The following is a 26,667-nucleotide window of genomic DNA, read 5'->3' as shown; positions in this document are numbered from 1 at the left end:
CATAAGGGTCCAACAGTCTCAAATGTTTACCACAAGCTTTTCCAAACCTCTTTGGCTATTTTATGATTTTGGTACTGGTTCCAGCTGTATAAAACACAATCTCAGTTATATAAAGTCTTTTCAGGTGGGTAGGGAGGGAAGCACCTGAAACCTTTGACTAATCAAGGATTTGATAACCAGGGCAACTAGTTCAGCTTTGAAGTCTGCACCAAGGAAAGCACAAAAGACCTTCAGAGTCTGCTGAGCTGGATCCCCCAGTTACAGAGAGCTGAGAGGCTCAATAAGGTACCACAGGGTTAGGGCGCTTAGGCGTGGATCCACAGAGGAACAACACTGCAATCCACAAAGCCTGAGTTAGGCACCCAGGTTTCCTATAAAATGAACGGGGAGAAACAGGTACCCTAATCACCAAACTATGGGATATTCACGTGTGGGGCACCCTCATTTGTCATATTGAAGCTATTTCACAGTATCTAAAAAGAGAGTCATTGGAGCAGGGGGACTGGATCCTGAGTCTCCCACAACCCAGGTGGTTGCCCTAACTACTGGATTAGAGTCTCTCTCTCTCTGGCCCAGTGACTAAGTATTTATAAAGAGTGGAACAGCTTCAAGGAGGAGAGACTGAGGGAGCCCCATATCAGAATATTCTATAGCTCAGTGGTTAGAGCACACCATTGGGGATCTCCTCTCATTCATATCCTCTTCCTCTCCCGCCCCCGCCCCTCCAGGCAGAGGGGAGAACTGAACCTGGGTCTTCAACAATCCAGGTGAATACACGGGCAGCACCTCCTCCCCACCTTTTGATTGGGATACAATCTAGTTGGCAGCCTCCGAGTACGTGCCAGATTGGGGAAAGATAGGAAGAAGAGCACCTGTTTATCACATTGGGGATTAGATGAGAGATAGGCATCCTGACACCTAAAAGGCATCAGCAGCAGTGTGCATCCCCAGAGACAAGAATTTAGGTGTCTAGAGAATTTTTACACTGAAAATTTAGGCACTGAGTTAGTTTAGAAAATGACCAAGGTAGCATCCCAGAGGGGATTTTGTGGATCACAGTCAGCCTAAAACTGGGACTTAGGTGCCTAAGTACCTTTGTGAATCTGGGCCTTTGGCACTTTAGTGGTAATTCAGCTAAAGAGCTTTATTTTTATACATGAATATACATAAAATCTTCTAAATTCAAATTACCTCTAACTATATTTGGACAAGCTGAAGTTTAAATACAAAACAAACAAATTTCATAATTATTTTACTCCAAGAAAACCAGGGTACATTTTTGTCACTCACCAACAGTTATTAACTAGTTTCATTACACACACAGATGCACACATTTCTGACTCTTAATAGCCCAGTGTTTTGAAAAGGGCTGCCAAATATCTTCCACTGGCTATTGCCTTGAAAACTGCAAAACCTATTTTCTGCTGATTATAAAATCACTTTCTTTATACTATAAAATAAACTGTCCATCTAAACCCTTACAAAAGAAAGGTTCTGTATCTTTCCATATAAACATGGGGTCATGTCAGATCCTCAGGTGGCATAAATCAGTGTAGCTCTACTCTGGAACATGATTTTTACTTAAAGTGCTTTTAACACTGCTTATCACTAAAACAACTAGGGCTTTGAAACACACCCTTTTCTAAATTTGAAATGACAAGTCAGATAATTTAGGGGAAATGTTCCTAATTTGATTGTATTTCCATTCTTATTAGCCAACTGTCTCTTTAAAAATTAAGACTTGAAATACTTTTGAAGAGATACTCAATATAAAAGATAAATGGTCTGATAAAAGATACAAACCAATGAAACAGTTACAAATTAACTTCAAAATTTATTAGAAAATCAGCTTTACCCAGGCCACAAGGATATGACCAACATGCTCAGTAGATCCATCAGGTTTCCTGACCTCCTGAAGCCGCCTAAGGAGATCTGATCAAAATAAAATAAAATAAAAATTCACTTGCTGAACATGCTAAGTATAAATGAGCACAGAATCATCATAATTCATTGCATGAAATTATACCTTCATGTAGCGGGATTAGAGAGTCCAGTGTTCCAAAAATTTGGTTTAATTCTTGCTCTGTCATTATGGAGAGTTTAAGCATAGGGTCATGATAAGCCTGCAAAAACAAGCAAACTTTAGCATATATTTGATATCTAAGAAATTAGAGACAGCTCTTAAATCCTCCCATAACTCTAAAGTGGCTGATAGTATTTTATTCAAATTTTCACAAGCACACTTTGTGTTAGATACCGATTAGAAAAAACGCACTCAAAAATTTGAATGTTTCAGAATGTTAAGAGTGTAAAAACAGGGATTGTACTAGTTGTTTTTCAACCTTAACTAGATGTCAGTTGCTACTATTGAATCTACTATAAAAAAAAGTGGGGGGGGGGGCCTGCAGGAGGGGTTAAAGGCAAAAAACAATTTTTGTATCATTTATTTATATAAATACCTTTTTTGCTAACTTTAAGTCTTCTATCAAGTCTTCTTCTCCCTGGGAAAGTTCAAAGATAGCCTGTAAAAAAGGACATAATAAATTTCTTATTTAAATTGTACTCAACTTTAAAAGTTGCTGTTATATTCTGAACAGCTGTATTAATGCAGAGGTACATTTTCTTCCTAAATCTAGTTGAAGAAATAAATCTATAAAAATCAACCACTTGCTAAGCATTACTTTTAAAGACGTTCTTGCAAGACTTCTCATGAAACATTTCTTGTCTGAAAAAGTTACACAAGTACAGTTTTTGGTTTGACATATTTCCAATCCAGGAGGCCATCTTATATGTTATGATATTTGATGTAACTAAACTATATCAACTATTGCTGGTAAAATAATTGCTGATTATACAGCTAATTAGGAGACAGTTTTGTGTCTGGGTTTTTTAAAAAAAACATAGTTGGCAAAAGGTTTCAGACTGTCTAATGGAACAAATGTTGGGGTTCCTTTAAATGTATAGGTGGTATTAAAAGTACTTTTAATTTGGCACAGTATTTTTTCCTTGAAGAAAACATAGCTCTGTGGGACTTTCTCCTCATACTAACCACTTCTTATGAAGTGAGTTTTGCATTTTATTATTAGAAATAAATAGCAATTTAATGTTATGCATGCTTCCAGTGCAATATCTTACCAATGACAGTATCCAATTAACTTAAATATGATCCAATTCTAACCAAGCATAGTAAAAATTAAGTTATATGATTCAGATATTCTGGGGATAGAGCATTAGTGCAAAAATATTAACGTAAACAATTCTGTTCACTAAACAAGTTTGTCAACTATTAACACACAAAAATCAGGATTTAAAAAATATTTTAGAAGTTTTGTATTTTATAGACCATGATGGCAGATCCTTTGCAGATAGAAATGGTCACAGCTCAACAATTTTAACCATTTGATGATCTGCCCCAAGTTGGTTAACTGGCATTTGTCACAGAAGGATCACTGCAACCATGAAGCTGCAGCAGCTTCTGCAGAGCAGCTCCATTTCTACTCCATAGCTTGAAAGAAAGCATTCCTTCCCTATACAAATGTACTTTCTTCCATTTCTGGTTGGGCCAGGGGACTGTCCCCCTTCCTGGTAAAAAAATAACCTAACCTATGTTACTTACACCTTTGTAACCTTCCAGGTGCACCATAGGAATACGGTATTCGTAGGCATAAAGCTTTCAGTACTTAGGAAACTCCAACTGGTACATAATGCTGCGGCATGTTTCCTCAGCAGCAATGACTACCACAACACATCAAACCTGTCCTCTGCTCCCAATGCTTGCGTCTCACAGAATACTAGATGAAGTTCAAGTTTAACGGCCTGGGCCCAGGAAATGTAAAAGAGAAAGTTAAGTTGTAGGATGAAGACTGTGGTGAAAACTTTGCTCCTCTGGCACAAGAGAACTTTTTACAATAAAACGGTAAAGCTCATCTGTGTAGGAGACAAAGCTTTTTCAGGCACCAGCCCAAAACCGTGGGATGAACTCCCACAGAAACTAAAGACCATCATCATAAACCACACCATCTTCTGCTTGAAGTGCAAGGTACATTTCTTTGACCTTTCCTAACAAATATATAGCAACGTGTTATTTAAAAAATCCAAAACAAAATACTTCACTGCATGTACTTTTCCCTCCAGAGAGAGGATGAGAAAACAAACTCATGACAAATGTTAGTCACATTGCTTAATATGCTACTGCAAGGAACTCAGATACCATGATGATGAGTACAATGTAAGAACCTATATAGAACAGAACTCCCCTTTGAAATTCCCCACATATTTATTTGGGCTGAGAGCAGGATTGAGGATTTTGCCCTAAAACGAAACAGAATGTTTATTCTATACAAACAAGTTCATTACTCTATTTTTCAACGTGTCCTTCAAAGTTCTCAATTTTTAAAAGGTATTTCCTATGAATTCTTGCACTTTGTTAAAACCTGCAAGAGAGACTGTCGGAGGTTACTGTTATGACTCAAGTGTTCTGGGAAAGTTTATATTATAAACTTGAATGTTACAGCTGAAAGTGTTTGTAGAATTGAAAAATCCTTGATATCTACATTTGCTGGAGTTTAGGGGCAATTGGCCTAACACAAAATGATAATATATATACCTTGGAAATGGAGCGCTAGAGTTATTTCTAGGTAAAGCGATCTGTAATCAGAGTTTAAATTTGGTTTTAAAACATTTTCCTTTTTCCACCTTTCATTTGAATACCTCACATGGACTAAATATTTCCTTCAATAGAAAGCTAATGAACTTAGAAATCCAGCAGTCATGCTAAATTAGAGCTTGCTTCTGCTACCCTTGAGTCAATACGAATTTAGCCATTGACTTCAATAGGAGTTACTCAGAATGCATCTTGCACACCACATACAGCAAAACATAACATGTCCTTCAAGTTCTTCGCATGTGTAGGGAACAACTTTCTGATTCAGAAAGTGGAGGAAACAACTAGGTGATCATCCACTTTGGATCTGGTTTTGACAAAAAGGGATAAATTAGTTGCAAACATGAAGGTAGTTGGGAACTTGGGAGGAAGTGATCATGATCTGATAAAATTCAAGATCCTAAAGAAAGGAGGATATGAAAACAGCAAAACAAGGACACTGGACTTGAAAAAGGTAGATTTAAACCAACTGAGAGCAATAGTAGGCAAGGTCCCATGGAGAGACTAATTAAAAAGAAAAGGTGTCAAAGGGGACTGGCAGTTCCTAAAAGATGTAATACTAGAGCAGGGGTGGGCAAACTTTTTGGCCCGAGGGCCACATCAGGGTGTGAAACTGTATGGAGGGCCAGACAGGGAAGGCTGTGCCTCCCCAAACAGCGTAGCTCCCACCCCCATCCACCCTGCCTGCCCCCCTCATAACCCCCGACCCATCCAACCCCCCCGCCTTGTCCCCTGACCCCCGCCCCTAACAGCTCCCTGAGACCCCATCCCCTATCTAACCCTCCCTGTTCCCCATCCCCTGCCCCCCCCAGAACCTCCGCCCTATCCAACTGCCCCCTGAATGCCCCTTATCCAACCCCAGCCCCCTTACCATGCTGCTCAGAGCAGCACGTCTGGGAGCTGCGCCGCCTGGCCAGAGCTACACACACTGCTGCTCTGCTCTGCAGGAGCACGCAGCCCCACTCCCGAGAGCGCTGCCTGGAGAGATGGGGGGGAAAGGCCGGGGGCTAGCCACCCCAGCCAGGAGCTCAGGGGCTGGACAGGACAGGCCCACGGGCCACAGTTTGCCCACCTCTGTACTACAGGCTCAACTTAAAGCTATTCCAATGGAGACCAATGTGGCTGCACAAGGAGCTTTTTAGCTCTTTAAAAACCAAAAGGGATATACAGGAAATGGACGGAGGGGCATCGCCAAGGCAGTATATATGGGAATAGCTCAAGAGTGTTGGGACAAAATCAGGAAAGCCAAAGCAAGGAACGAGTTACAACTGGCAACAAACTGACATCAAGAAGGGGGGTTTCTACAAATATGTCCCATTAAAAAAAAAAAAAAACAAAACACACACCAGGGATGGTGTGGGTCCACTGCTCAATGAAGGTGGTGAGTTGGTGATGGACGATAAGACGACAGATCTGTTCAATGCCTACTTTGCTTCAGTCTTCACACAAAAAACAACATGTGACCAGACCACTAGCAAAGTTATCATAGACAATAAAAGGGAAGGGATGCAGATCAGGATAGGTAAAGAATGTTAGACACATTTCTAACTAATCTGAAGAAATTCAAGTCAGCGGGCCCTGACGCTATTCACCCCAGGGTGCTGAAGGAATTAGCAGAAGAAATTTCAGAATCATTGGGAATAGTATGTGCAAGCTCCTGGATGACAGGAGAAGTCCTAATATAGTGCCCATCTTTAAAGGGGGATGGGGAGGAGCAGCTAGGGAACTATAGACCAGTCAGCCTGACCTCAATACCTGGGAAGCTATTAGAGCAATGAACAAAACATTCAATTTGCAAATACCTTGAGGATGAATGGGTGATCACTAGCAACCAGCATGGATTTACTAAAAACAAATCAAACCCAACTTGACTTCCTTCTTTGACAAGGTAACAGGTTTGGTGCACAGGAGGAATGCAGTGGACACAATATGCCTGGACTTACGAAGGGTTTTGACACAATCCCACATGACAGTCTCATAAATAAGCTGGAGAAATGTGGGCTCGGTAGAACTACCATTAAGTGGATATATAATTGGTTAAGCAACTGCAAAGAAAGAGTAACTATTAATAGAATGAAGTCAGATTGACAGGAGTTCCACAGGGATCTGTTTTGGGCCCAGTGTTATTTAACATCTTTATTAATGATCTGGATATAGAAAGAGAGCATACCGATCAAATCTGCAGATGAAACAGAGTTGGGAGTGGGTGGGCAGTTGCAAACACTTCAGAGGATAAAGCAAAAATTCAAAGGGATCTTGATAAATTGGAGAACTGGGCTATAGACAATAAAATGAAATTTAACAAAGAAATGTAAGGTGCTACACTTAGGGAAGAAAAACCAAATGCACAAATACAGAATGGAGGATAACTGGCTTGGCAGCAGCACTGTTCAGAAGGATCTGGGAGTTGTGGTGGATCACAACCTCAACACAAGTCAACAATGTGATGCTGCCACAAAAAAAGCAAATGTAATTTTGGTTTGCATTAACAGAGGCATAGCATGCAAGTCACAGGAGGTGATAGTACTGCTCTACTTGGCACTGGTTAGGCCTCAGCTGCAGTATGGTGTCCAATTTTGATCACCATTATATAGAAAGGTGAGAGAGAAACTGGAAAGGATCCAGAAGCAAGTGACAAAGATAATCAAAGGGATGGAATGCAAATGAGCAAAGACTGAAGGAACTGGGTATGTTTAGTTTGGAAAAGAGGAGATTGGGGTGGGGGGGCATGACGGAGGTATTCAAATACTTGAAAAGCTGCCATAACAATGATGGAGAAAAATTGTTCTCTCTTGCCACAGAGGGCAGGACAAAAGGCAATGGGTTAAAACTACAGCATAGCAGATTTAGATTAAATCTCAGGCAAAACTTCCTAACTGTAAGAATAGTAGGACAATGGAACAAACTGCCTAGGGAAATCACGGAAGCTCCTTCACTGGAGGTTTTAAAAAAGCAGTTGGATAGCCGTCTGTCTTTGATGGTTTAGACACACAACAAGTCCTGCATCGTGGCAGCAGGAGAGAATAGATGACCCTTATGGTCCCTTCTAACCCCTATGATTCTATGAATTCTGGAGGTTCCAGAGTTTGAAAATCATATTTGCATTGAACCACAATGGGAAAATCAGTACTGTAAAGGTTATCTAAGTGGCATTCCCTTCATTTCTTCATGGCCCCTTCAGACAGTGCCTCATTTGTAAATATTTGCAGAGGGCACCTAGTAGAAACCTATAATTGGACCTCCCCACCCGCAAGAAGTTTATATTCTCCTAAACCTCTGATGCTCTGGTTTAACCAGTCTGACACATGACAATTACCTTCCTGACCCTGAGAGAAGAGCAGAAATTTACATATGCACATATATGTGCATGCATATGTTTACATAGAAATGTACACCTACACTGTTGACTAGAGAGCCCAACTTTCATTTCTGGGAAGGGTGCCATAAGAGCACAGCCAGCATAGGCTGTATAGAGTGACATCCTTGAATCAGCATTTTCCCTGGGTGTCCTGGCAACTTTTCCCTCTCCAGACTGCCATGCCCACTTTGGGGTTGTTCCTCTCTGGCTGCAGGCCATCAATGGAGGCTGTGGGTGCATTACACTAAAGAGTCTCTTCTACATCACCAGAGGACTTTCTACAATTGAGGGCTCTGTGCCAAGGTCTGCACCCAGCATAGACCAATTTAGATCCTCGGTCAATTGAGTAACATTGTAAGTATCAGGGGGGTAGCTGTGTTAGTCTGTATCCACAAAAACAACAAGGAGTCTGGTGGCACCTTAAAGACTAACAGGTTAATTTGAGCATAAGCTTTTGTGGGTAAAAACCTCACTTCTTCAGATGCACGGAGTGAAAGTTACAGATGCAGACAAATATACTGACACATGAAGAGAAGGGAGTTACCTCACAAGTGGAGAACCAGTGTTGACAGGGCCAATTCGTTCAGGGTGGATGTAGTCCACTCCCAACAATAGATGAGGTGTCAATTCCAGGAGAAGCAAAGCTGCTTCTGTAATGAGCCAGCCACTCCCAGTCCCTATTCAAGCCCAAATTAATTATGTTAAATTTGAAAATGAATTTTAGTTCTGCTGTTTCTCTTTGAAGTCTTTATGCATCCGATGAAGTGAGCTGTAGCTCACGAAAGCTTATGCTCAAATAAATTGGTCAGTCTCTAAGGTGCCACAAGTACTCCTTTTCTTTTTGCGAATACAGACTAACATGGCTGAAATCTTTGAAGTCTGTTTCTGAAGTTTTTTTGTTCAAGTATAGCTACTTTCAAATCTGTTATAGAATGTCCAGGAAAACTGAAGTCTTCTCTAACTGGCTTTTGTATGTTACCATTCCTGATGTCCGATTTGTGTCCATTTATTCTTTTACTTAGGGACTGTCCAGTTTGGCCAATGTACATGGCAGAGGGGCACTGCTGGCACATGAGGGCATATATAAGTTAGTAGATGTGCAGCTGAACGAGCCTCTGATGGTGTGGCTGATGTGGTTGGGTCCTCTGATGGTGTCGCTAGAGTCGATATGGGGACAGAGTAGGCAATGAGGTTTGCTACAGGGATTGGTTCCTGGGTTAGTGTTTCTGTGGTGTGGTGTGTAGTTGCTGGTGAGTATTTGCTTCGGGTTGGGGGGCTGTCTGTAAGCGAGGACTGGCCTGCCTCCCAAGGTCTGTGAGAGTGAGGGATCGTTTTCCAGGATAGGTTGTAGATCGTTGATAATGTGCTGGAGAGGTTTTAGCTGGGGGCTGTCCATGATGGCCAGTGGTGTTCTGTTACTTTCTTTGTGGGGCCTGTCCTTTAGTAGGTGATTTCTGGGTACCCATCTCGCTCTTTCCATCTGTTTCCTCACCTCCCCTGGTGGGTACTGTAGTTCCAAGAATGCTTGATAAAGATCTTGTAGGTGTTTGTCTCTGTCTGAGGGATTGGAGCAAATTCGGTTGTATCTTAGGGGTTGGCTGTGGACAATGGATCGTGTGATGTATCCTGGATGGAAGCTGGAGGCATGTAGGTAAGTATAGCGGTCACTAGGTTTCCGGAAAAGGGTGGTGTTTATGTGACCATCACTTATTTGCACTGTAGTGTCCAGGAAGTGGATCTCTTGGGTAGACTGGTACAGGCTGAGGTTGATGGTGGGGTGGAAATTGTTGAAATCCAGGTGGAATTCTTCAAGGGCTCCTTCCCATGGGTCCATATGATGAAGATGTCATCAATGTAGTGCAAGTAGAGGAGGGGCGCTAGGGGATGAGAGCTGAGGAAGCGTTGCTCTAAGTCCGCCATAAAGATATTGGCATACTGTGGGGCCATGCGGGTACCCATAGTGTCACTGACTTGAAGATATAAGTTGTCCCCAAATCTGAATTGGTTGTGGGTGAGGACAAAGTCAAAAAGCTCAGCCACCAGGTGTGCCGTGGCCTCATTAGGGATACTGTTCTTGACAGCCTGTAGTCCATCCTCATGTGGAATATTGGTATAAAAAGAGCTTCTACATCCATGGTGGCCAGGATGGTGTTTTCAGGAAGATCACCAATGCATTGTTGTTTCCTCAGAAAGTCGGTGGTGTCTTGAAAATAGCTAGGAGTGCTGGTAGCATAGGATTTAATCTGTATATTATTTGTATAGTAAACTCCTTCTAGTGAAAGCTCCCTGGTAGAGAGATCGTGCTTTCCTGTGTGCACACAGTACCTAGCGTGTACATTATTCTGATTGCAGTCTGTGGGTACTATGGTAGTACAGATAAAACTACCACCACCACCACCCCCCAAACATGCACACCTACACAAACAATTTTAATTTCAAATATCAATGTTACTATACAGGAATTATTGCAACTTTGTTCTTAAAAAAAAAAAATACACACACCTAGTATAGTTTCATTATAAAGACCATAGGTAGAATCTTGTTCCATTGAGTTCAATGGAAAAATTCTCCATAGTAGAGCCAGGATTTTACCCTGTAATTTCAGTGCTGAGCTAATGTTTACTAATTTACTATCATCCTTGAATTCCATGCTTTAGACCAGTGTTTCCCAAATGATGGATCCCAACCCATCAGTGAGTCACAGAAAGGTTCTAGATGGGTTGTCAAATCCAGGGATATATTTTCCTGGCAAAAACAAACATACAGGGGAGCTCCCAGAGGGAGGGATGTTGGAGAGTGAGGCCACCCCACATTTTAGTGGCGGCTCAGATCCTACTGGGCTGGAGCTGGGGCATTCAGAGCCACAGTGCTGCACAGTACTGCATCGTGATGGAGGGGCAGCCAGACCAAACCTGAATGGCATTGCAACCACATGTGCCAATTCACAACTCCCAAAGTGGGGAGCTGTGTCCAGCCCTGCAGGAGAGGAGCCGCCACTGTAGGCAAGTGTGGACTGGGCTCGTTCTCCAACCCCCGGGCCTCCCCTACACACCGGGCCAGGATGGGATGAGGGTTGTGATGTTGGAGCAGAGGGTGCATATATGTAATGGAGGATTGCAAAGAGACAAAATGCAGTTGGTGAATTGCCTTAGTAAGGAGTTTGAGAACCACTGCTTTAGACAAAACTGTCAAACATTTAGAAGGATAGAAATAATAGTACCTCTTGACGCTTGATTTCTTTGGATGTAAGCATCTGATTGACACAAACATCAAAGGTCTCACTCCACAGCTTGCTGTCCCTCCTTTTTGTGCTAGCAGGGGGTGTATTTCGAGACCACGGTCGTGGGGTAAACAGATCAGGGCGACTGTCACTACGGAAACTGATAGAACGCTAAGAAGAAAAGACAAATGTTAGAGAGATCAGTTTGCTCACATTTCATTTCAGATTCCCCAAAACAAGAAATATATTTACAAGAAAAAGTTGCATATTTTTGCAATCAAATGGTTTATGTAACTATTAATTCCAATTTTTCAAGGATATTGGCACTACCACCTTTTAATTATAGTACTAGAAACATAAGAAATGGCATGTGAAAGCATGTTTCTGGCCCATCTATAGTTCAATAACCTCCTTCCTGCAGTGGCATATATCTGCTCTCTATCCTCAGTGTGTATAGGACTAATGTGTACATTCTATGCAGATCCAGATCATTTCCAGTCAAAATGAACTGCTGCAATAGTGGCATATTGGTACAATATATCAATGTAACTTGTAAGTAAAATAGATCAAGGTCCTAAAGAAATAAAATTATATATCTATTCAATAAATACCTAAAGAGTTGTAATTGAGCCATATCCATCAGCCCAGATCTGCATACTCATGCAATAATTTTAGATACCGATTCAGCAGTTGTAGGGCAGGCCTAATGTCTGATATTTTTATTAGGTTGAATAATTCTATAACTTCATTTTATGCAAATGACATTTTTTCTAAATGTTGCAGGAGTCTCTGTCTTTCCTCCTCGCTTCCATTCCCACAACTAAGACGACAGTATTTTGTTCATTTTTGCGATTAAAGCAGTTAACTGGTATTGAATACAAAAGGGCTAGGCTCAGATTTGATACGCTGGGGTAAAACTGGCAACTAGTGTAACTTGGATACTATCTTATAAAAGGAAGTAAAGTACAATATTTGCTAAATAAATTGTTCAGTTATATTTAGTTTATCGTTTTAAAGATTTAGAGAAGAAATCATACTACATATTTTGGAAGAAAAATTCAGGTATTACAATATGAATACATGGTCAGGGTATCAACATGAAGTGGATAAATTCATCTTTCACTGTTTTATATCTTCTTTAAATCCAACCTGTAGTCCTCAGCATGATGAATCTATTGGTTAAAATCCATCCTATTCAACAGCACAAGTTTCCTTCTGCTCAGGGAAGGTGCAGTTCTGAGGTGCAATAATTTAACAGACACTGAGGCAACTAGAGGGAATAAAGCCTGACAAAATGCCACAGTACAACAGACTAACTTTAATTGCCCAGGGAAAGATGTCCTCAATCCTAGTTTATTTGCCCTGTTCATTTGCCTGTTATTTGCCCTGACCTACACAGAACAGACTATGGAGGAGTCTGCACAATGGTTGTCTGCACTATTCTAGGTATGTCCATAAACAGGATTCAATACTTAAAAAAAAAAAACACACCCACACAAAATAAACTTTAAATGAATACATGGGTCTGGGAGTTAGAATTTCACAACACTAATAACCACTGTACATTCATCATTGCACAGCAATGAGAGATGCTGGTCACAGGCACTAAGGAGGTTAAAACATGAAGTAGAGTCATTAATAAGATAACGTATTTACAGCTTGCATGTTTTAAATTAGTTACAAGAGTGGCAAAAAGAAAGTTACTGAAAAATTCATTCAAATTAGGGCTGTCGATTAATCACAGTAAACTCACATGATTAACTCAAAAAATAATCACGATTAAAAAAATTAATCGCAATTAATCACACTGTTAAACAATAGAATACTAATTGAAATTTATTAAATATTTTGGATGTTTTTCTACATTTTCATATATATTTTATTCTGTGTTGTAACTGAAAAAGTGTATATTATCTTTTATTACAAATACTTGCACTGTAAAAATGATAGTGTTTTTCAATTCACCTCACACAAGTACTGCAGTGCAATCTCTTTGTTGTGACAGTGCAACTTACAAATGTAGATTTTTTTTTTGTAACATAGATGCACTTAAAAACAAAACAAACGTAAAATTTCAGAGCGCACAAGTCCACTCAGTCCTACTTCTTGTTCAGCCAATCGCGAAGACAAACAAGTTTGTTTACATTTGCAGGAGATAATGCTGCCCTCTTCTTATTTACATCATCACCAGAAAGTGAGAACAGGCATTTGCATGACACTTTTGTAGCCGGCATTGAAAGGTATTTACATGCCAGTTATGCTAAACATTCGTGTACCCCTTCATGCTTTGGCCACCATTCCAGAGGACATGCTTCCATGCTGATGATGCTTGTTAAAAAAATAAGGTATTAATTAAATTTCTGACTGAACTCCTTGGAGGAGAATTGCATGTCCCCTGCTCTGTTTTACCCGCATTCTGCCATGTATTTCAAGTTATAGCAGTCTCAGATGATGACCCAGCACATTTTCATTTTAAGAACACTTTCACTACAGATCTAACAAAACGCAAAGACAGCTACAGCACTAGACCCAAGGTTTAAGAATCTGAAGTGCCTTCCAAAATCTGAGAGGGACGAGGTGTGGAGCATGCTTTCAGAACTCTTAAAAGAGCAACACTCCAATGCGGAAACTACAGAACTCGAACCACCATAAAAGAAAATCAACCTTCTGCTGGTGGCAACTGACTCAGACAATGAAAATGAACACACGTCGGTGAGCACTGCTTTGGATTGTTATCGAGCAGAACCCGTCATCAGGATCCATGTCCCCTGGAATGGTGGTTGAAGCATGAAGAGACATATGAATCTTTAGCGCATCTGGCATGTAAATATCTTGCAATGCCAGCTACAAAGTGTCATGCAAATGCCTGTTCTCACTTTCTGGTGACACTGTAAACAAGAAGCGGGCAGCATTATCTTCTGCAAATGTAAACAAACTTGTTTGTCTTCGCGATTGGCTGAACAAGAAGTGGGACTGAGTGGACTTGGAGGCTCTGAAATTTTACATTTGCAGGCTTTTGTTTTTGTTTTTTTACATAATTCTACATTTGTAAATTCAACTTTCATGATAAAGAGATTGCACTATGGTACTTGTATTAGGTGAATTGAAAATACTATTTATTTTGTTTTTTTACAGTGCAAATACTTTTAATCAAAAATAAAGCACTGTACACTTCGTATTCTGTGTTGTAATTGAAATCAGTATATTTGAAAATGTAAAAGACATCCAAAATATTTAAATAGTATTCTCTTATTGTTTAACACTGCAATTAATCATGGTTAATATTTTTTAATCACTTGACAGCTCTAATTCAAATGAAACTAATGGTTGTGGCTTCCATTTGATAGAATTAATACCCCTCCTACCCAAAGGCATTTTCATACACAAAGAAGCCCTTCAGTTGGCACGCACAATGTTTTTTTCAGTTATATCTTTAGAGATAGGAAGCCCCTATGAAGTCACACACAGAAGTGTGTGAAATGGATGTACACCTGAAAAGAAGGAAATGTGTTAATAGTTGGGATGATAGGGGGAGCAATGTAATCATCAACAACGTTTAGCTTAAGGTTCATATCCTTTAAGTATTTCTGATGGGTCATTCTTTCCAAACCTTTAGCACTGCCTTACTTCTTAGCATTTAAATATGACATGTTAAACCCAACCTGTGTTAGCCTGTTGTCATACCAAGGAATGTTATCTTTCAAATTTTATATAATTTACCATATACTATTTTTGGAACAACCAAGTCTAGATGATATGTGACCGCTATCTCTAGATCAGTGGAATAGCTGACCCTAAACCTCATAGCAACCACCGAAGAATCTGCCTGAAGTCACATTTGAAAGTTAAATGTTCCATTTGCCTGATTTTTAATTAAATGTTTTGACAAAATGCAAAACAAGTTTCACTTTTTCAACAAGAGTCCAAACTAAAAATTGATATCTTGAGTCCTTAACATTGCTTATTTTCAACAGACCCCTTATTAATAACACTACGACAATGACAATTCTATGGATTTTCTTTTTCATATCCTACCTCTAGAGTGCCTGAAATACTCCAAGTTGTTTAAAGACTATATCTTTTTCTTGTGGTTTTAAGCACTATTTTATATAGCATAATCACCTTTCTTTTGCCTTGAGTAAGAGCAGTTTTAACAGTAAATGTTACTCTTGTTTCTCAGTTGAAGGAAGCACATTCAATGGTTAGCTGAATTTCAATAGCTGAATTTCCCCTCAGCAAGACCTCAGTAAAGTACATAACAGTCAATGCCTTCCTTAACATTGGTAAATACAATATAATTTTTCCACGTGTCAGAGGACATACTGTAGAAATAGAGGTCTTGTCTTTACAGTTAACTCTGGTTCCTGTATAAAAAAAAAATAAGCAAAAATAATCCCATGAGATCTTTCTGTGAAAAGACTGAGTTTTAATTGGATTATTAAAAAATATTTACATCCGTGTTGCAAAACTTTGAGGATCAGGTGCTAGGCTTTCTTTATTTAAAAATTCAAGTATATTACATGCCTAATTTGTACTTGCCATAATTGAGACTGTGCATGCAAATCAGATATTTGCATATGCAAATTGTCTGGTCAAAGGAGAAACAGAGGTAGGGCTATTGGATCCACAATTCACCAACCATCAGGTCTACTGCAGCCTGGAAGAGTGGCTTTACTGCCATTCCATAATGCAGAGTAGTGTATTTCTTCCATCCATTCCTCTCCCAGTGCACAGCTCCTTTACTCAGGCTGCGTGCTAAAGACAGGATTTATCCTCATAGTGAAAAGTGTAAAGATTCATATAATCAATTCATAACATTATTTGTACCTGTGCAGAATTAGTTTAAAAACAAGCTAAGCACTGGGATGCAGAGGGTAATCCACCTTTACACTAACTAGTAGTACTAATGTAAATTTCAGTAGAATGTTAGAATTTTTCAAGCTTTTTCTGTGAGCCTCTGTTGTCTAGTGTGGGGAGGAACAGTAGACACTGTAGAGGGAACCAGCAGTCCTGAAGACCTGCTACCCTGTTCCAAAACCACAGTGGCTTACTGGAACCAGTAAGAACCAAATTTAAGTATTCAACTGGTATCTCCACTAGGGAGTGGTAGCTCTGGAGATTTCAGTCCAAAGTCCAATTAGTTTCATATTAATAATAAGTAAGGCTACAATTACGTCATGGAGGTCATGAAATCCATGACTTCCATTGACCTCCATGACATTTTCTGCCCTGGGGCTAGAGCTCCCAACCAGCCTTGCCCTTGCAGCTCCCAGCCCCCAACCTGGCAAGGGGACCCCGTGCAGCTGCCCAGCCGCAGCTGCAGCCACAGCCAGGCAACCCTCCAGCTACCAACTGCCCGGGGACCCCGCAACAGCCCAGCCACAAGGGCAGGGGAACCCTGGAGCTCCCACGCACCTCATGGTGCGGTACCCCGGAGCCCCAGCAGCAGTGGATGCTGAACCCACATTTTGTCAGGGATATTTTTTAGTGAAAGTCAAAGACAGGTCACAGGCTGTTGTGAATTTTTGTTTATTTCCAGTGACTTGTCCATGACTTTTACTAAAAATATCTGTGACACACACTTAGCCTTAATAATAAGGAATTGGTGTTTTTACTAAAGCTAACCCTAAATTTCTGTTGACCCTACTTATGTGACTGGAGCAACTTTCTCAGACAAAATGTCTGTGAACTTTAAAAGGGTTTAATAGAAGTGCTGATGTTAGATCTTGAAACTGAAACCGTCTATGATCTGAATTTATCATATAGTAAATGGTTTTCTGCACTCTCTAGATCAAAATCCCAACGTTGGGATCTTTTTTTTTAAAAAAAAAAAGCAAGCAGAGATTTCCCTTCACGCATCTTGAGGAACTGTCTCGGTGTCTCAAGATAGATAAGAATCATTCAGAGCCCCTATTTAGCTTCATAATTTTACATGCATATTGAATCAGGATATATTGATCCTGGATGGATATAAACTATTCAGGAAGAATAGGCAGGGCAGAAAAGGTGGGGGAGTTGCATTGTGTGTAAGAGAGCAGTATGATTTCTCAGAGCTCCAGTATGAAACTGCAGAAAAACCTGAGAGTCTCTGGATTAAGTTCAGAAGTGTGAGCAATAAGGGTGATGTCGTGGTGGGAGTCTGCTAAAGACCACCAGACCAGGGGGATGAGGTGGACGAGGCTTTCTTCAGGCAACTAACAGAAGTTGCTAGATCACAGGCCCTGGTTCTCATGGGGGACTTCCATCACTCCAATATATGCTGGAAGAGCAATACAGCAGTGCACAGACAATCCAGGAAGTTTTTGGAAAGTGTAGGGGACAATTTCCTGGTACAAGTGCTGGAGGAACCAACTAGGGGCAGAGCTCTCCTTAACCTGCTGCTCACAAACAGGGAAGAATTAGCAGGGGAAGCAAAAAGTGGATGGGAACCTGGGAGGCTGTGACCATGAGATGGTCGAGTTCAGGATCCCGATATCTGATTTGTATGCACAGTAAGATGCACAGGAAGAAAGGAGAGCAGCAGAATACGGATCCTGGACTTCAGAAAAGCAGACTTTGACTCCCTCAGGGAACTGATGGGCAGGATCCCCTAGGAGAATAACATGAGGGGGAAAGGAGTCTAGGAGAGCTGGCACTATTTTAAAGAATCCTTATTGAGGTTGCAGGAACAAACCACCCTGATGTTCAGAAAGAATAATAAATATGGCAGGTGACCAGCTTGGCTTAACAGTGAAATCCTTGCTGATCTTAAACACAAAAAAGAAGCTTACAAGAAATGGAAGCTTGGACAAATGACCAGGGAGGAGTATAAAAATATTGCTCAGGCATGCAGGAGTGAAATCAGGAAGGCCAAATCACAATTGGAGTTGCAACTAGCAAGGGATGTTAAGAGTAACAAGAAGGGTTTCTACAGGTATGTTAGCAACAAGAAGAAAGTCAAGGAAAGTGTGGGCCCGTTACTGAATGGGGGAGGCAACCTAGTGAGAGAAGATGTGCAAAAAACTAATGTACTCAATGCTTTTTTTGCCTTAGTCTTCACGAACAAGGTCAGCTCCCAGACTACTGCACTGAGCAGCACAGTATGGGGAGGAGGTGACCGGGCCCCTAGAAAAGTGAAGAAAGAAGTGGACTATTTAGAAAAGCTGGACGAGCACAAGTCCATGGTGCCGGGTGCACTGCATCCGAGGGTGCTAAAGGAGTTGGTGGATGAGATTGCAGAGCCATTGGCCATTATCTTTGAAAACTCATGGCAAATCAGGGGAGATCCTGGAAGACTGGAAAAAGGCTAATGTAGTGCCCATCTTTAAAAAAGGGAAGGAGGAGGATCCATGGAACTACAGGCCAGTCAGCCTCACCTCAATCCCTGGAAAAATCATGGAGCAGGTCCTCAAGGAATCCATTTTGAAGCACTTGGAGGAGAGGAAAGTGATCAGGAACAGTCAGCATGAATTCACCAAGAGCAAGTCATGCCTGACTAACCTAATTTCCTTCTCTGATGAGATAACTGGCTCTGTGGATGAGGGGAAAGCAGTGGACGTGTTATTCCTTGACTTTAGCAAAGCTTTTGATATGATCTCCCACAGTATTCTTGCCAGCAAGTTAAAGTAGTATGGGCTGGATGAGTCGACTATAAATTGGATAGAAAGTTGGCTCTATCGTCAGGCTCAACGGGTTGTGATCAATGGCTCCATGTCTAGTTGGCAGCCGCTATCAAGCGGAGTGCCCCAAAGGTCGGTCCTGGGGCTGGTTTTGTTCAATATCTTCATAAATGATCTGGAGGATGGTGTGGATTGCACCCTCAGCAAGTTTGCAGAGGACACTGAACTGGGAGGAGTGGTAGATACGCTGGAGGGTAGGGATAGGATACAGAGGAACACAGACAAATTAGAGGATTGGGCCAAAAGAAATCTGATGAGGTTCAACAAGGACAAGTGCAGAGTCCTGCACTTAGGATGGAAGAATCCCATGCACCGCTAGAGACTAGGGACCGAATGGCTCGGCAGCAGTTCTGCAGAAAAGGACCTAGGGGTTACAGTGGACAAGAAGGTGGATATGAGTCAACAGCGTGCCCTTGTTGCCAAGGCGGCCAATGGCATTTTGGGTGGTATAAGTAGGGGCATTGCCAGCAGATCAAGGGACGTGATCATTCTCCTCTGGGTCCAGTTTTGGGCCCCACACTACAAGAAGGATGTGGAAAAATTGGAAAGAGTCTAGCGGAGGGCAACAAAAATGATTAGGGGACTGGAGCACATGACTTATGAGGAGAGGATGAGGGAACTCGGACTATTTAGTCTGCAGAAGAGAAGAATGAAGGGGATTTGATAGCTGCTTTCAACCACCTGAAAGGGGGTTCCAAAGAGGATGGATCAAGACTGTTCTCAGTGGTAGCAGATGACAGAACAAGGAGTAATGGTCTCAAGTTGCAATGGGGGAAGTTTAGGTTGGATATTAGGAAAAACTATTTCACTAGGAGGGCGGTGAAGCACTGGAATGGGTTACCTAGGGAGGTGGTGGAATCTCCTTCCTTGGAGGTTATTAAGGTCAGGCTTGACAAAGCCCCAGGTGGGATGATTTAGTTGGGGACTGGTCCTGCTTTGAGCAAGGGATTGGACTGGATGACCTCCTGAGGTTCCTTCCAACCCTGATATTCTATGAGTCAATGATTGATAAAGTAACAAGTTGCAGTGGAAGCGAGACAGAGTTAACCTCTGTCCTCAGTGCTAGTTAAAGTTATGTTTGAGTACTATTTGATCTCTTTCCCAGTTTGTAAAGTGAAGGACAGAGCTGTGAATGGGATTAAAAGAAGGTGAAATAAATAAATCTCTGCAGTCATTGTAGTTAGTCTAGATTGAAGGGATAAAGATTTGTGTCAAAGGGATAAATTTGTGTCAAATGATACATTTATCCATCCAGTAGATGAGTACTGAGTACTCTGCTGGTGTACAAAAATGGTACCTAGTATGGTCAAAATGAAACCAATGCTGTATTTTTATCATCATCCAGTCTACTCTGCTGTAGGAAGCAGAAACACACAGATATGAGTAGTCAGGAAAAAGAATTAAACTAATTACTACATGCTTCCTTTGTGGAAAATGCTGATAAACCATTTGCAAAATAATAATAATATTGAGAAATAAACAATCAAATCTCTCTATTAAAATACCAAAAATTTGTGGAGTAGCTAAGAATACATCTAAAAAGCAGCACTATCCTGTCCTCAGACTTAGAGCATGTTCTCCCTGAATATGCATGTGGAAAATCCATTAATATAAATGGAAATTTCACATTTGGAGCTGGGGAAGTCATACCCTATGGATTTTCTCTCCTTTTACATATTTCTTCCTTTCAAAAAGGACTGCATATGAAACTTTTGTTAAACATTTACATAGGAAATTCAACATTTTTCTAAACTTTTATAGTAACAGTTGCAGTGGTCTGTGTTTTCAGAGTTCTTTGTTGGTGGTAGTTTTCATCGCGTTATTAAGGCAAAGAATCCATTGTTAAATTGTACAAAAAAAAAATCCTTCTGGACTGAGGTACACTAGCAATCTAGCTACAATATACTGATGCTACTGCCATGTGGAAAACCTCAACATCTTGAATACACCCTAATGGTGTACTTAAACACTCAAAGACTAGAAATTAAAAAAAAAAAATACAGTGAAGAGAATATCGCTCTAGAGTGGAGTGGCAGTCACTTCACTTCACATATGGGCATCAGAGGATTTGGGTGTTGTTTTTAATTGACAACCCTAGAGATTAATAATATCCCATATGGTTGAACAGAACATGTATAGCAATGGCAGTGCAAGTTTCCTGACATCAATTCGCCTATGTGCCTCTAAACAGTTTCCTAAGGGACTGTGAGAAAGTACTCTTCTTGCTCATTCTGTTGTTGGCCTCACCTGAAACTGCTAATAAAGAGGTTTTTAGGACCAACTGTGAAAGTGATTTTGCATGGATGCCACCTATCACTAGGAAATGGATTTAGTAATCCCAGCTCTTTTTGCAAGAGACAGTGCTCAGCCAAATAAATAATATATATTCCAGATACAATGACCTGAGATGGACTTAGATCTATTGCCTGGAGAATAAAAAGCTCCATGCCCCTTTACAGATCCTTCAAACCATGTAGTTCCTTAGGTAAGGTGGTTTGAATAACTGCATCCCTCAATCTTCTTATATTTTAATCTACTGCCAAGTTATTTTTTTAAAACCAATGTAAAATAAATAGTTAAAGATTTTTCCCCCCCCAGTGGTAAGACCATAACACAAAAACCTGTACAGCTTTGTCAAGATCTGTCATCAAATACATGCACACAACTCAAACTAAAATCAACTGAAGCTGCATATATATTCATTAAAACAAAATTTATCTTTTGAAGTCTGTATTATATAGCACAAGTCTGTCTCAAATGCAGCCCCCATGGAACTGATCGTATGAGTACTTAAATGAGCACAACAGCTGTTAAAGGCTCTGAAAAGGGAAGTGCCAGGCTCAGAAATAAAATCTTGCCAAAACCTAATTCACTTTCCATGCTCTTGATAACTGGAACTAATGTAGCCCTTCTTTCAGAATCAGACCAAATTTTTCTTAGAAGCAGCCTGTGGAAGAGATTTATATGTCCAACAAGGGACTACAGGCACCTCTGCTCTAGTCACACTACAGTACACCTACTGGATCAAACATCTTGCCTTTCCCCCCATGTCCATAAAGGTTGCTTCTGTATGCAGAGGTATGCACTTTCAACAACATATTTAAGGAATACCAGAGGTACACTGCTAACCAAATGCTGGCATCTCTGCTTCCTACATAAAACTATTGCTGCAGAAAAATATATTTTTCATGGCTTTTTACTCTGTTTAAGTATTTGTCAGAAGAGCCTCCAGTGTAGAAATAATAATAATTTTGGAAAGGAAAAATAAAACTAAGTCATAGCTGCAGTAGAGTCATGATTAAGTTACCTTTTTGAACAGATATTATTTCTTACTAAAACAGAGATATTTTATTCATTCTCACTCTTCAGAGAGCTTAACCTTGCTCTATAAAGCTCACTGTAGATTTTAAGTGTACTTTCTCAAACACCTACTATTTTAGTGGGGGGAAATGGCACAATCCTGCAAAGTACTGAATGCCCACTATGAGGTGCTCAATTGCCTCAGCTCCTCCTGAAGTCACTGAGAATTAAGGTACTCAGCCTCTTGCATGAGACATATAATATTTTGTAGGATCCAGTCCTACATGAGTCTCCAAGGATCTCATATTCTATATTGTGCACATGTAAGTTTGAGAGACCTACAAACAAAGCAGAATATCTTCAGAATAAAATGTAAATTTGAATTGCATTATTTGATTGCAAAAAGAAAAAGGAGTACTTGTGGCACCTTAGAGACTAACCAATTTATTTGAGCATAAGCTTTCGTGAGCGACAGCTCACTTCACCGGATGCATTCAGTGGAAAATACAGTGGGGAGATTTATATACACAGAGAACATGAAACAATGGGTGTTACCATACACACTGTAAAGAGAGTGATCACTTAAGATGAGCTAATACCAGCAGAAGAGCGGGGGGCGGTGGGGGGAAACCTTTTGTAGTGATAATCAAGGTGGGCCATTTCCAGCAGTTGACAAGAACGTCTGAGGAACAGTGGGGTGGGGGGGAAATAAACATGGGGAAATAGTTTTACTTTGTGTAATGACCCATCCACTCCCAGTCTCTATTCAAGCCTAAGTTAACTGTATCCAGTTTGCAAATTAATTCCAATTCCGCAGTCTCTCGTGGGAGTCAGTTTTTAAGTTTTTTTGTTGAAGAATTGTCACTTTTAGGCCTCTAATCGAGTGACCAGAGAGATTGAAGTGTTCTCCGACTGGTTTTTGAATGTTATAATTCTTGACGTCTGATTTGTGTCCATTTATTCTTTTACGTAGAGACTGTCCAGTTTGACCAATGTACATGGCAGAGGGACATTGCTGGCACATGATGGCATATATCACATTGGTAGATGTGCAGGTGAACGAGCCTCTGATAGTGTGGCTGATGCGATTAGGCCCTATGATGGTGTCCCCTGAGCAGGTATGTGGACACAGTTGGCAACGGGCTTTGTTACAAGGATAGGTTCCTGGGCTAGTGGTTCTGTTGCGTGGTGTGTGGTTGCTGGTGAGTATTTGCTTCAGGTTGGGGGGCTGTCTGTATGCAAGGACTGGCCCGTCTCCCAAGATCTGTGAGAGTGATGGGTCGTCCTTCAGGATAGGTTGTAGATCTTTGATGATGCGTTGGAGAGGTTTTAGTTGGGGGCTGAAGGTGATGGCTAGTGGCGTTCTGTTATTTTCTTTGTTGGGCCTGTCCTGTCGTAGGTGACTTCTGGGTACTCTTCTGGCTCTGTCAGTCTGTTTCTTCACTTCAGCAGGTGGGTATTGTAGTTGTAAGAATGCTTGATAGAAATCTTGTAGGTGTTTGTCTCTGTCTGAGGGGTTGGAGCAAATGCGGTTGTATCGTAGAACTTGGCTGTAGACAATGGATCGTGTGGTGTGATCTGGGTGAAAGCTGGAGGCATGTACGTAGGAAACCTACGGACCGCTATTTCTATTCCTGGTCACTCGATTAGAGACCTAAAAGTGACAATTCTTCAACAAAAAAACTTCAAAAACAGACTCCAATGAGAGACTGCTGAATTGGAATTAATTTGCAAACTGGATACAATTAACTTAGGCTTGAATAGAGACTGGGAGTGGATGGGTCATTACACAAAGTAAAGCTATTTCCCCATGTTTATTTCCCCCCCACCCCACTGTTCCTCAGACGTTCTTGTCAACTGCTGGAAATGGCCCACCTTGATCATCACTACAGAAGGTTTCCCCCCACCGCCCCCCGCTCTCCTGCTGGTATTAGCTCATCTTAAGTGATCACTCTCTTTACAGTGTGTATGGTAACACCCATTGTTTCATGTTCTCTGTGTATATAAATCTCCTCACTGTATTTTCCACTGAATGCATCCGGTGAAGTGAGCTGTAGCTCACGAAAGCTTATGCTCAAATAAATTGGTTAGTCTCTAAGCTGCCACAAGTACTCCTTTTCTTTTTGCGAATACAGACTAACACGGCTGCTACTCTGAAACCTGTCATTATTTGATTGCTTTTTAATTATTTAAAATCATAGTCAGCTTTGACATATGCTTTGAATGTTGGCTCAAGGCTCCATTTTCCATCTGATCGCCAGACTCTTTGTCCACTGGAGGTCAAAGCTCACTCTTAATAGTGAGGATTCAGCAGTATTACATGCAGGGGGACTTAAAAAAAACACACCCACCCAGTACGTACACACACACACACACACACACACACACACACAGCAAATAAATTAATGGAAAATTTATCTTTCATTAAAATTCCAAACTCAAAATTTTCCTACCAGCTCTAATAGATATTCCATAGGTTTGGTTGGGGTGGTGTTTGTTTTTGCATATAAGCTAAAAATACTAATATTCTATGGCAAAGCTTATCTTTTTTTCCCCAGTCATTTCAATATGATGAAGAGCTGCAAGGGTGGAGAGTTGTCTTGAGAGGGAGGGATTTGAGTTTTTCAGTTTCCTGGCTCATTGGTCATGGATTATCTTAAACTGTACTGCTCCACTTTAAAATGTCATTTTAAAAGTATGTCAAAGGTACCCCATATGGCACCCTTTTAAATATATCCATAAAACTCACACCTTCAAAAGTCAAAGATATATGTGGACACAAGAACAAATGGATATAAACTGGCCACCAGGAAGTTTAAACTTGAAATTAGACGAAGGTTTCTAACCATCAGAGGAGTGAAGTTTTGGAATAGCCTTCCAAGGGAAGCAGTGGGGGCAAAAGATCTATCTGGCTTTAAGATTAAACTCGATAAGTTTATGGAGGAGATGGTATGATGGGATAACATGGTTTTGGTAATTAAATATTCATGGTAAATAGGCCCAATGGCCTGTGATGGGATATTAGATGGGGTGGGATCTGAGTTACCCAGGAAAGAATTTTCTGTAGTATCTGGCTGGTGAATCTTGCCCATATGCTCAGGGTTTAGCTGATCGCCATATCTGGGGTCGGGAAGGAATTTTCCTCCAGGGCAGATTGGAAGAGGCCCTGGAGGTTTTTCGCCTTCCTCTGTAGCATGGGGCACAGGTCACTTGCTGGAGGATTCTCTGCTCCTTGAAGTCTTTAAACCACAATTTGAGGACTTCAAAAGCTCAGACATAGGTGAGAGGTTTTTCACAGGAGTGGTGGGTGAAATTCTGTGGCCTGCGTTGTGCAGGAGGTCAGACTAGATGATCATAATGGTCCCTTCTGACCTAAATATCTATGAATCTATATATTAAACATACCTTCTCAGGCAACTGGGCTATGCACATATTTTTATACTGGTTTCCTTATCTCTGTCATATCAAGAATGGATATATAGTTTCAGTTTGTTTCTTAAAGATTTCACAAGAAACATAAGCATTCTATGACAGAAAGATTATTATGGTGGTGAATGACAGTTGTAACAGCACCAGAGCACTTTCACGTGCCACTACTGAGGTTTACACTCTCCATGACAACTTCACCTTTTTATGTTGGGAGAAATAAGTTTTTCATTTTTTCCTTAAAGATATGGGAGATACTCAGATATGCATACATATACAAAATAAATTTTGAAAAGCACAACCCCTAAGAGCATGTCATACCATACCTGTGCTTCTCTTATTGAAATGCAGATCTGAACATTAAACACAGAAATATATCATCATCTTTACCTGAAGGGTTTGACTGAACCGCTTTAATGGGGTTGCCCGTACAGGAGGAATGAGGCTTGCTAGTGATGTAACTCTAGAAAGAGGCTTGACCCGTTTGTTACTAGGCTCCTGTAGTTTAAAGAGAAGAAAAAAAAAAAGGGGGGGGGAGACACAAAAGTCATTAGAAAAACATTTATGCTAGTTTTGTTAATTTTCTAACGTGAGCAATATAGACAAATAATTCCAGTGTATAATGCTGGCAATGACAGATTACCCTTGCTTGGTGCATACAGATCTGTGCAATGGCTGAAATATCATGTAGTAAGCAGTAGTAGTAGCATAAGTGGGAAAGACAAAAAGGCACAAAAAAAGCTCTCTCCAGATATAGCATCCTTCTAAAATGGTTTGTTTGCGGGGAATGCCCCTCAAACTGAAAAGTGCTCTGCAGTTAATGCATATTATGATGACCTTGTCATTGAAGGGAACATGTACAAATACAAAAAATTCCAACCCCCTTGTTTTTGCTCTGTCATTGTAAGTATGTAGTTCTGCATTTTATTCGAAAAAGTACAAATTAAATAAAAAACAGTGTCATGTGTTCATATTTACATGCAAATATACATATAGATGTGTACACACAGTATATATTTAAATGAAATAAAAAACTTTAACA

The 26,667-nt window shown here is 40.6% G+C and overlaps 1 protein-coding gene across 5 annotated transcripts in view; it reads right to left on the bottom strand.

Annotated features, from left to right (window-relative positions):
• The window catches only part of ARHGEF3 (Rho guanine nucleotide exchange factor 3), a 317,845-nt gene that overhangs the window by 33,046 nt on the left and 258,132 nt on the right, over positions 1 to 26,667 (bottom strand). For all 5 annotated transcript variants that reach the window (XM_074957735.1, XM_074957739.1, XM_074957736.1 and 2 more), the window contains 5 exons: positions 26,016 to 26,123; positions 11,242 to 11,412; positions 2,460 to 2,522; positions 2,027 to 2,123; positions 1,856 to 1,932 (listed from right to left, as the gene is read on the bottom strand). In XM_074957735.1, coding sequence (XP_074813836.1) covers positions 1,856 to 1,932; positions 2,027 to 2,123; positions 2,460 to 2,522; positions 11,242 to 11,412; positions 26,016 to 26,123 — 516 coding nt within the window. The remainder of the gene's footprint in view (positions 1 to 1,855; positions 1,933 to 2,026; positions 2,124 to 2,459; positions 2,523 to 11,241; positions 11,413 to 26,015; positions 26,124 to 26,667) is intronic.

This window comes from Natator depressus, chromosome 7, assembly GCF_965152275.1.
Source record: "Natator depressus isolate rNatDep1 chromosome 7, rNatDep2.hap1, whole genome shotgun sequence".
NCBI classification, from domain to species: domain Eukaryota; kingdom Metazoa; phylum Chordata; order Testudines; family Cheloniidae; genus Natator; species Natator depressus.
Note: the sequence above shows the minus strand (reverse complement) of the source record. Positions and strands in the feature narration are given on the sequence as shown.